Raw genomic sequence first — 11,908 nt, 5'->3', positions numbered from 1 at the left:
ATTAAGATGACCATGGTGTGTCAAAATGACCTATGAAGGAACCCATTCTCGTCATTTCAACCGAACTGATAGAAAAAACAATCAATGGCTTTCTCAAGGAGATCATCCCCATGGGAGGTTTGCTTGTGATGTTCTTACGCGTGAGAAGATATCCCACCACATAGTGGTGATTCAGTGGAGTCGACAATCTCATGTATTGGGAGTGTCAAGAATGACGCTAGTCTTGCATACATATTATCAACCATTCTTAAAGGAAGAAAAATGATAAAGCTCTAATAAAGATTTTTAAATCAGTTGGAAGATTTGTGTATCGAAATATATATATATATATATATATATATATATATATATATATATATATATATATATATATATATATTTCAACTAAAATTTACATCACTAATCCAATCGTTGATTTGAAAGTCATCATAAAATATTTTTTTCAGAGTCTTCACTAGAGACTCTCCCATAAACTAAAGAGAATTGCTCACTTAAAAGTAAAGAACACAAAGATAGAATTATCTAGGAGAACTAGATGAGTTAATTCTCATTATTCCCATCTATATATATAGGTTTGAAGTTACTTGTTCATCCATTCCAAACTGTGATTGCTCACGAATTTTCTTCAGTTACATTATATAGACACTAACTACTTATTAGCCCAATAATTACATAATGAGCTACGTAAATAATAATATTTACTTGATTGCATTTTAAATCAACACACGAAGAATTCTTCTAAGAATCTTTTATTTTTCTACGTTTGAAGTCCACCATAAAAGATAAAGTCCTAACCATCTGACGTCGATTTCAATTAACCAAAAACATAAATAAAATGGAGGAGGTTGCAGTGCAGTAGGCTGATGCAATTAATATGCACATACATCGTAAGGGAGCTGCCACAAATAATTAAGTATACTTGGCCAAACTTGACCATCACTAGTTTTAAATGAGGATCAATCCATCCGAGTTTAGCTGATAATTTAGTTTAGTATACATCGATGATCGATCCAAGACAGCTGGGGCATCAAAGACTACTTTGGCAATACTATGCTGGTGTCATTCTGATTGTTTCTGTCTTCGTCGTCGTTGCTTTACGACGAATTCGCTATAATTAGCTATCATAGAAAGCTTTGACCTCTTAATGATGCTTTTATTTTAAGTTTTTAACCAGATAATCCTGATTTTAACCAACAAGCTGGTTTCTACACAAACTTTCCGATTCCTAATCATGTGTAAGAAAGAACATTGTCAAATTTTACATATAGGCAATAATCTCAATAGAATTTTATGCACTGTTATTTTGGACTCAAAATGTGCCTTGACTTAGTGCCTCCTTTGGACTCGACAATGGTTTCAACAGTAGTAAAGTGTGGTGTGGTTGTAGTTGGGTTATAAAGAAACAATAGTGTGGATCCAACCAAATCATAGAGCCAGTTCTTTTGCACTCTATCAGTATTGCTTGTAAAACAAATTTCTTACCAGGACCGCCGTATACATTGATGTATGTAATCCGATCAACACACTGTCAAGTCATTTCTTATGGGGTGAGCAGAAACTACTTTATATTATCCATACTAAAGACTACACTCAAAATGTTCAATTTCAAACCTCAAAGCCTTTTGTTCGACGTTGTTCCGAAATATCATATGAGATTAGAAAATGGAAAGAGAGGATAAGAACAATTCATGCATTGCAGAAACTTCTCGCTTAAGTTTACATACACCAGAAGATAGTATACCAAAGAAGAAAAGTATACAGTGGAAGACGAAAGAAATAAATAAATTCCGCAAGAGAAGACCAAGTATGCCATGTGACAAGTCATATCGAAATTTTAAATGACAAAACGAGTCTCCTGTTGGCTGTATCTAAATAGGTACCAGGTCAATAATGGATTCTGGTGAATCAGCCTCCTTTGCGTTCATCCCACACATGGAATAGGACTCCAGTGATTAGGTCCGCCGTCCTACCACCAATTTTGGTTGTCTCTACCATTATTGTCACCACAACTACCCCAAAATACCCATAAAAGTCAACGGCCTACTGAAGTTGAAAATACAGCATGCACCTATCTCATTGTTAACCTATCTACATCACCTAAAAATTAAATTTCGTTGGGTCGTATAATTTCTTCATAGCTCCTATCTCATATTGTTAACCTATCTACAGCACCTGAAATTCTTCACCTTATCAGGAATATGGAATCATAAACTTCTACTTGATACAGACCACGCTTCCAATCATTCCAGAAACATGACTATTTCTATGCTAGGACCAATCTAGGTTCTTAGAGGCAGTCTCACACACCCATCTAGATGCACACGTGCATAGCCTGGATGACAAGTTAGGGCACCAACAGAGTAGAAGACCAAGCAGGGCTATATCACTTTCATGACCTGGAAGAAGTTTAAGAAAAACAGCGCCTTACTCCTTAGACTTTGATTAAATCTTCTAGACATAATAACTTTCCTTTCTCGTCTGAACCATAAGATTAAGACTTGAGAACAATTTCAATATATACAATCTGCTCTGGGCAACATCTTTCTCTATCATACTCTTATCTTCAGTCACATATACTATTTAATAGGAGAGTGAGTAACAAAGTGTATCGGTAGAGCAACTGATGCAAGTCTCTGCTACAACAAGGGCGACGGTCAAAACTCGCAAAATAATAAATACATTACTTGTTAACATTTCCTTTCCATTACCAAAATACTAGATAGGGCTCTCATAAAGTGAAAACCACCATACTTTGGCCAGTCAAATATGTGATAACCATGATCTCCATTACAATTCAATATCGTGAATCATTCTCAGCTCAATTTGTCTTTAACCAGTGAACATCTTGTTACTTGTAGTAGTTGTACAAATTTGATTCTTATTCTTTTATATACAACCAATACTGCAAAACTTGAGTTACTCTGTCTTTGATGTCTAAACAACTTGAACTTATATCGTTGCTTACTCAGGTGACTCAAAAAAAATCTGTGATGAGTTTTGCAAGGATACTCAGTTCACATGGTATATATTCACAAAACGGACTACCTTGATGATTTCTTTGAGAACTTGGGGTTTTTGCACATCCGGATGCTCGATGGAGTGACCTCCACCAGTTCATCCTCTTGAATGTACTCAATGCAGTCATCCAGACTGTAATCCAATGGGGTATCAAGAATGACTGCACAAAGAGAGGAAATTATAGATTATTAATTGCAATGACTCAAGACTTGCTGCTGCTAATGTAATGAACAAATTGAAATGACTAAAAGAAGAAAAAAGAAAAGAAGAAGTAAACATGAGATCTTATTTATTTCATAAGTAAATCAATGACTAAGTAGAGTACTGAAGTGGAGAGAACTCAGAGAGACGGAGACCATTCAGGAAATTTTACTCTAATGAAAAGCCAACTCCAGCAATTCTAGCAACTATTAAGCATACCACACCATTAAACCTCAGAAATTCCTACTATCCTACAAACATGGAGATACTACTATTTCAAAATAAACAAAAATTAGCCGACATTTAAAACAAATAAAATGAATATGAAGATACTTCATTCTATTTACGTAGAGTGAAATATTTATCATGCCTATTTAATAGTATTGACAAGAAAAGGCAGATTAGCTTACAAAGACAATAGTAACAGTTTATTTATAAAACACTAATAGCTCAAAACACATTTGAGTCTTTATTACTTTTCTTTTATCCCACATTTTTCTTATTAGCTTAAAACATATGAAACCTCACCCCTTATATATTGTACGAAACTTCACAAAAGGGGATAAAATTAATTTTTTCAAAATAGACAGGATAATGTAACCAAAGCAGAAAAGGGACTAAAATTCATCGTTTTAACAATAGACAGGAGAAAGTAGAATACAACTAGAGTTGCTTATCACCTGATTGTTCTTTGTTGGAACGGATGTTTGTTGCAGCCTTCTTTTTACATACGTTAAGAGATAAGTCCCCAGACCGCTGATGGATGCCAACTATCTGACCTTTATAAACATCCACCCCAGGACCAATAAACAACTGTCCTCTATCCTGTGAACTAGAAAGGGCATAAGAAGTACTCGTTCCACCCTCAAAGGCAACCTGAAAATTAGTTCATAAGATTTAATTTGGTAATCCAGAGTCCAGACATGGTGGGAGACAGTAACATGCAGTGTGTGCAAATCCATACAAACATCATATATGACCTTTTTTAATCTTTTAAATGATCTGTGTTGCTCAAATTTGAATCATACACTTCAATGAAGAATCAAGTCAAAATGTCGATATTGCAAAATGGCTGACAATTGGTATAAACTATTGTTCACTACCGTAACAAACATTTGCAAAAGGCTTTCAACATAAAACTAAACCTCTAAATTAAAAACTAGCTGGAAAATTACCAATGAACCCAGATCCCGGGTACTCATATCACCAGCCCAAGGTCCATAGCTATCAAATATTGTATTCAGAATAGCTGTGCCACGAGAAGCTGTTAAAATTGCATTTCGTAAACCAAGAAGGCCACGAGTTGGAATCTTATATTTGATCAGGTTTGTGCCTTCTGACCTATAGCACACATAAAGTACAGATACTCAGATTATATTTAACATCACCAAGCAGCAAATTCAAAAAGTAACTGCCAATATCCATACTCAGGTGAAACAGAGAACAAGGAGAGCAAGTATAACACTGAGGTCTCATGAATATGGGCTGGATGTTGAGGTCCAAGGGCAAATAACATTCATGTAGCATTATGTAGATTATGTATGCATGTGAAAATTGACCATCAATGAATATGTTGGAACTAGAATTTTGAACTGTGCTCTATAGAAACACATGCAGAAGCAGGAGAAAACTGGAACGGACTGAAGTTGATGAAATTTATGTGTTAAAAATCATGTACCAAACCTTATAGTCCACTTTAAAAGTAGTGCGACTCTCATAGACAGAAACATATCCATTTCATGTAACAGAGTGCATTATCAATAAAACTATATTTTTATTTTAGATCAAGTTTATTTAAAAGTAACGTAGTTCATTTCATGTAACAAAGGCACTGCAATGGGGTTCTACTATACAACTCCATACACATGTATTCATGACTAATGCCAGGTGAATTAGATTCCACATAGAAACCACCTTATGTGGCACCTGATGTGACATAGCCGCATCATTTAATGGAAGTTTCTGATCTGTATGATAAGTGGATATTTTATATCAGCTGCCACACAAGGTGTTTGAGTGGTACCTAAACTATTTGACCCAAAAAAATATAAAGGCAGCTAAAACGGTGGTTCATCTAGCATTACTCAACATTCTTAATTATCTTTACCCCAATTTATTCTATCATACATGGGTTTTATCTGTCCAGTAAATATTTAATTTCTTCTACATGCATATAACAGTCTTATCATGTTACGTCAAAGCTTCTGAAGATATAACAAAATATTGCACCTGCACATGCAAAATTGCAAATGCATACACGTGCAGATTAAAAATGAATTCTAATTTTAGGTACTACTATACATTATGTTACACCCTAACATTTTGCAGGTTTATTGCTAGATCCATGAAGACAATTATGCTCTGAATAATTATCATGCACGAGTTCAGTACCTTTAATTCTATTTGTGCATTTATCTTGAAATTTATTCAAAAGTAGATTAGTTAAAGAATAACAACAAAGAAGTACACACCCAAGCCCCTGCATATCAATCATTTGCCCCCGCCTTTTGCCAAGAAGTTCAACGACTGGACCCATGTGCTCTTCTGGCACCTCTACAGTGGCAATCTGCAAGCAACACACATCATAGAAATAACTTATATCAGATGAGTGGTAGCATGATCGGTAACTTATAAGAATATTTTTCTCCAGAAGAAGAACATAAATACTTGCTGGTATGAGTGGTATCCTTACTATATTGTAAAAACCGTGGTAGTAAGTCATAACATATAAAAATACATAACAACATAATTCAAAAGAATTGATGACTGCATTTATTAATTTTTTATCTTTAAACCTTTACTTCTATCCAGACTGAACAGAGACTGTGGACATATGCTCGGACAGGTCTGTAGGCCTATGCTTAATATTGTTATGTACTTATTTCATTCCAGTTTTTTAAACTGAACCCGATATATTGTCTATAACTGTAATGTCTACTCTCTCTCTCTCTCTCCCTTTTTTTTTTTTTTTTTTTTTGGGGTTCTGAACCGTAGTGTCTATTCCTTCACCCTTTCCCTAAGCATCAGAAATGAATAGAAACAAAATTCAAGAGAAATCACCGCTTTTTTTTTTTTTTGGGGGGTCTGAACCGTAGTGTCTATTCCTTCACCCTTTCCCTAAGCATCAGAAATGAATAGAAACAAAATTCAAGAGAAATCACCTCATAAGGTTCCAGCAACTTGTCATTCACCCTTTTGTTAATAACTTTGGGAGGTCCGACCATAAATTCAAATCCTTCTCTTCGCCTGAATTGAAAAACCAATTAAAATGTGTCTGTAGAAGAACCCCTAAACCTATATATATATATATATGGCCTTGCGGACTCAGGCCCTGCTGAACCCATAATCTTTAGGAGGTAGGAAACACTAGCAAATAGCGAAGAAGGAAGCTTGATGGGGTTCATGCTCCAGACCATATGACCCAGACCATTCCATTAACCCCTCTTGGTTATGCAGAAGAAAAATGATTTATGAAAATGCAACAAAAATAACTACTCACATGTTCTCAATCAATATGGTAATATGCAAAGTGCCTCGTCCACTAACAATGAAGGTATCTGCTGTTTCACCATCTTCAACTTTCATTGCCAAGTTACGCTCAAGCTCACGAGAAAGCCGATCTCGCAAGTTTCTACTGGTGACATACTTTCCCTGAAAATGAGAAGAATAAACTTTCAATCATTTAATACCGCACGAGACGAGGTACAGGTCATATATATGCAGCTAATATTGATCACCACACAAGACATTAAAAAGAAATCAAAGCACGAATGTAGTGCCATGTCATGTTGGTCGATTGTCTAACTCTAACATGCTATGCTGCAAGACTGTCAATCTAGAACACTAATTAGGTAGACTCTTGTTTAAGTTTGTGGTGACAGATTGACAGCCAGATAATGTAGCAAGAGAACCTTATATATATATAATTATATTTACACATCCATATATCTCTCTGTGTGTGTTTGTCTGAGTGAGAGCATACACAGGTTGAAATTAGGATATCAAATCCAAAACCAAAAAATTAAGAGCAGACAGCCGGATAGGCCTAGGAGATCATACTATGCAAGGAATAACTAACGTGGAATTTTTATAACCTCAACAAGATTATAGACACGCTGAGTCGCAGATGTACAAGAGCCAGTAACTTCTATAGAATAAAAATGAAAAAACATACATCAGAGCCATGATGCTTGAGAAGAGATTATGAGATTGATAAAACATTTGGATTCAGTTAATCACTCAATTCATTAACATATGAGAGAAACTGTTGGATAGACAAATATATATATATATAATGTGTAAATGAACATGGCTGATCAGGTGCTGAAGTTCACACCTCAACCATATATGGGGAAAAAAAAGGGATATTGTTGCTCCTGATTTCGTGATTAAATGTGAATACATTATATGGATGATGAAAATGTACTTTGGTGCTTCTAACTTCATGTGCACTTTCACCTATTGGTTTCTCAGAGTATCGAAGAGGGAGCTTAAAGAATTAGGCATAGTTTTAGGAGAAGACATTTAATATCTGCAGATATCCATTCTATAGGCATACCTCGCGCCCAACAAATGGTGAAGTGTTTATAGCGAAAGCCATTTTCACTGTTGGTTCCTCCACCCTAATGGCAGGTAATGGCTTCCCATCTGTCTTATCAGCAATTGTCTCACCAATCTGAGCAAGTACAATCAAAATTAAAATCAGCCTGGAAATATCTCTCAAATTTTACAAAATATTATGACATAACAATTGAGCTATGCAAAACCAATAAGTCATCACCTGAATATCATTAATTCCACAAACAGCACATATATCACCAGCCTTTACACTGTCTACTGAAACCCTATTGAACTTCTCATACACAAAAAGCTCACTAACTTTTGCAAACCGACAGGAATCTTCTGAGGTACATACCTAAAAAGATCAACACAGAAGCAGAAATTAGAAAGTCAATTTCTTTTCCTGTACAGTATCTCATGAATTTGATTGATGAGAATGCAATAATGCATTAACCTGACTTTAATTATACGACAAAAGAAAAGACATGTATGGATAATACACTAAGATCAAATTTTGTATCAATAATTAGAGATAATAGTTTAGATCCTTAAATTGCATTACATTAGTATTTTAAGGAAACTTCAACTTGGAAATGAGAAAAAAGAAGGAATCTAACTCCTTTTAGGCTTTTATTCTTTTTAGAAATTTTTTTTATTTCATTACCATGAGAAAAGGATGTACAACTTTAAGACTTCCTATCAAACACATAAAAAGTATCAGTGGCAATGGGTAAATATGCAAGTAACCACATCTACCAGATATGGCTAAACTCACCTTCACATCCATTCCTTTCCGAAGTTCCCCAGCATGCAAGCGTCCAATAGCTATCCGACCTTTATGCTCATCGTACTCGATATTTGTAGCCTACAATATTACGATTAACAGTTGAATACAGCATAAACTATACCATGCTTATGTTTAATAATACTAAACAGAGAAGTAATAAAAATTAAAAATTAAAAAAAGCAGAGCCAAGTTCCATAATGACAATTTAAAGCTCTACAATATCATGTGACAAGATAAGACTTTATGGTGCAGATTTTTTTACCCTCGACCTGCATCCCTCAATATGGACCATAAATTTATTTACGTGGCCCTTTTTTTTTTTTTTTTATGAGAAGAAAGATACTTTATTGAAACAAAATGAAAAAAAAAAAAACAAGAGTGAACCAGCAGTCCACACAAGAAGTAAACTGTACAGGAATCAAAAGAATACAAGCAGACAAACTCAGAAGAAGGCTAAGTAATGGCCGCCTTCCAATTCCGCAAAATGGGAAGACAGACTTGCACCCCTAAAACACCATGAAACAGAAGAACAAAAAAAAAAAAAAAAAGAATAATAGACAGGTTCCACAATTCCTCCACCCCCAAATCTATAATCCTCGAATATTCGATTCTTGTTCTCTTTACTTAAAATGTATAGTTATTACTAAAAGGACTGCTCTTGAGGCAAAGCACATCAGAAACCTCGTATGTAATACTCATAGTCAAGAATTTGTAGGCAGGAACACACATTGCCTCTGGTGTGAAAAACTATAATTATCGTTATGGCAAATCACCAGAAAACTTTCTAGGCATAGTGCGATAATTTTCCCATCATATAGGGCCAATATTTATGCTTTTCCTTCAGAAGCACCAAGAAGGGGGGGGGGGGGGGGGGGGGGGGGAACCACTTGTTTTAATGATATGAAAGAAGGATTAATACAAAACCAGAGAATGCAAAAAGTCCTGTTCTTCATCTTCCACTCATCAATTTTAATTAAAGAGTCTGAGCCTCCTTTAACTTTTCTCCACATGCAAAAACAGTGTACTACATAAAGGTCTTAAATATGCAAAACATGTGGTCTCATTACAACGATGAACCTTTCTTGCATGAAATTTTGTTTCATAGTTCATTAAATATTTGAAAGCACTGTCTCATCCAGATTGGACAGGTCAAGAGGAGTGGTAGTACTTTATAAAACACAAAGAGAAAGAAAGATGACATAAAGAACAACCAACTCACAAGCATTTGCAGTGCACCATCTTCAATGGCTGGTCCAGGGATGCATCTCATTATGGCCTCAAAAAGGGGCCCAAGATCATCTGACAGATTATCAGCCGATAAGCCTGCCTTTCCTTTAATCCCACTAGCATATATTGCTTGAAAATCACACTGCATGTAAAATGAAAATTGCAAAGAGATTAATTTTTCATATTTATATAACTTGGAAGCAACAATGAAACAGAAGAGCTTCAAAGACGAAAGATAATTAGTTATACAGAGGCCATTCAAGGATTAGATCACTTTTCAGCTTTTCCAATCAAAGCAAGATATCAGTTAGGTTTTTGAAAAGGAAACTCCTCGCAATTATAGTAACCACTAGCCACAAACTGGTTCCTACTATTATTGTCAATCCCCCAGATATATTGATTCAAACGAATGAGAAGGTGCCAAAATACAAGGCTATGTTTGACATACAACTATTAATCAAAAGGACCAAAATAAATTCTGTTGCAAACTGTAAGTTCGGCACTCCTGAAAATATCTAGTTACCTGTTCATCAGTAGCATTTAGTTCAATAAAGAGTTCAAAAGTGGAATTGATCACAAAATCCGGACGGGCGGAAGGCCTATCAATTTTATTGACAACAACAACGACAGCATGTCCGAATTCCAGAGCCTTCTTCAAAACAAATCTTGTCTGTGGCATCGGGCCCTCAACAGAATCTACCTACGAAAATGAGAAAGAGCGAAAAATCACGACATGACAAGCACAATATACAAAAGGATTACAAGCAAAGCGAAACAAGGTGCAGAAGGGTACCACTAAAAGAATCCCTTCCACCATATTGAGGATGCGCTCGACCTCCCCTCCAAAGTCAGAATGGCCAGGAGTATCAATGATATTAATTTTCGAGTCTTTATACGTAATAGATGTGTTTTTACTCAAAATTGTAATCCCCCTTTCACGCTCTATATCATTGGAGTCCATTATCCTTTCTTGGACAACTTGGTTATCGCGAAACACCTGCCGAAAAGTCCATTAGGAATCTATATATGACTAGCCTACATCATCATTACATTACATTACATTACAGGAATGAACTATCCATGAGATTGTATTCTACCTTTGCTTGCCTCAACATGGAATCAACCAGAGTTGTCTTTCCATGATCAACATGGGCTACAATGGCTATGTTCCTTATGTCACTTCTCCTCATCAATTTCTTCTTCTCTAAGACAACAACACGCGAATTAGACCAACCTCACTAGCATCGAACAAGGAATTGAAATCATTTTGCTCTAAATATCAATCATAGTGAACAGAAAATGAAATGAAATAAGAAGAGAAGAGAAGAGAGAGAGAGAGAGTACCGACGGGGGCGGCGGCTTCGGTGGCTTCTGAAACGGAGCATTTGATAGGTGTTGGAGCGAAGGAGGTAGGGTTTCGGGAGCGGAGTTTGAGCGTGGTGGTTTTGGCGGTGGAAGAAGAAGGTAAGCTGAAACCGAAGAGTTGGTTGGAGAGTGGAAGAGAAGAGGTTCTAGGGTTAGGGTTTGGGATAGAGAAGGAGAAGGAGGAGCTGGTTGCCATTTCCATGGTTCTCTTCTCTCACTCACTCTGTGCTCGCAGTGGCTCAGAGAGAGGGAGAAGGGATTTGCCAAATGAGGTTGATATTGGAGCTACCAAAGCATGTAAATACCGGCATTGGAGGACTGGAGGAGGCCCTCTTTACTCCACGTCATCATTGAGGCCCCACTGTCCATGTGTACAATTAGAAGTAGATATTTTATAGATATTTTAATTTTCTTAAATAAAAAAATATATATATTATTAAGTCCGGTTATATATAAAAAATATATATATGAGTCTAATTGTTATAAAAAAATAATAATAATAATACTGATAATATAGTGTATAGATTATGTAACTAAAATTAGATTAGAATACATACACTAGCCAAATGCTACTAATTAAATCGTAGCTAAATAGCACTAAAACATAACTAAAATACAGCATTGTGCAATACATTGTAGCCAAATCGTAGATATGCATCTCGAAATTTGTGCACCTGATTAAGTCAAAAGATGAAACTTGATAATTATAAAAAAAGAAAACCCAATAAATTTACTAATTACACAAAATCG

At 35.6% G+C, this 11,908-nt stretch overlaps 1 protein-coding gene across 1 annotated transcript; it reads right to left on the bottom strand.

Annotated features, from left to right (window-relative positions):
• Positions 1–2,661: 2,661 nt before the first annotated feature.
• Positions 2,662–11,435, bottom strand: LOC133721467 (putative elongation factor TypA-like SVR3, chloroplastic). Its single transcript, XM_062148089.1, has 14 exons — positions 11,138–11,435; positions 10,891–10,997; positions 10,587–10,790; positions 10,317–10,493; positions 9,786–9,935; positions 8,555–8,644; positions 8,000–8,134; positions 7,778–7,894; positions 6,719–6,870; positions 6,381–6,465; positions 5,691–5,785; positions 4,395–4,560; positions 3,900–4,095; positions 2,662–3,178 (listed from the first exon to the last, which is right to left on the bottom strand). Exons 1-14 carry the CDS (start codon positions 11,358–11,360, stop codon positions 3,042–3,044), a joined length of 2,034 nt encoding a protein of 677 aa, XP_062004073.1. The 5' UTR covers positions 11,361–11,435; the 3' UTR covers positions 2,662–3,041.
• Positions 11,436–11,908: the final 473 nt, after the last annotated feature.

Source organism: Rosa rugosa, chromosome 7 (assembly GCF_958449725.1).
Source record: "Rosa rugosa chromosome 7, drRosRugo1.1, whole genome shotgun sequence".
Classification (NCBI taxonomy): Eukaryota; Viridiplantae; Streptophyta; class Magnoliopsida; order Rosales; family Rosaceae; genus Rosa; species Rosa rugosa.
This window is presented reverse-complemented; position numbering and strand designations above follow the sequence as displayed.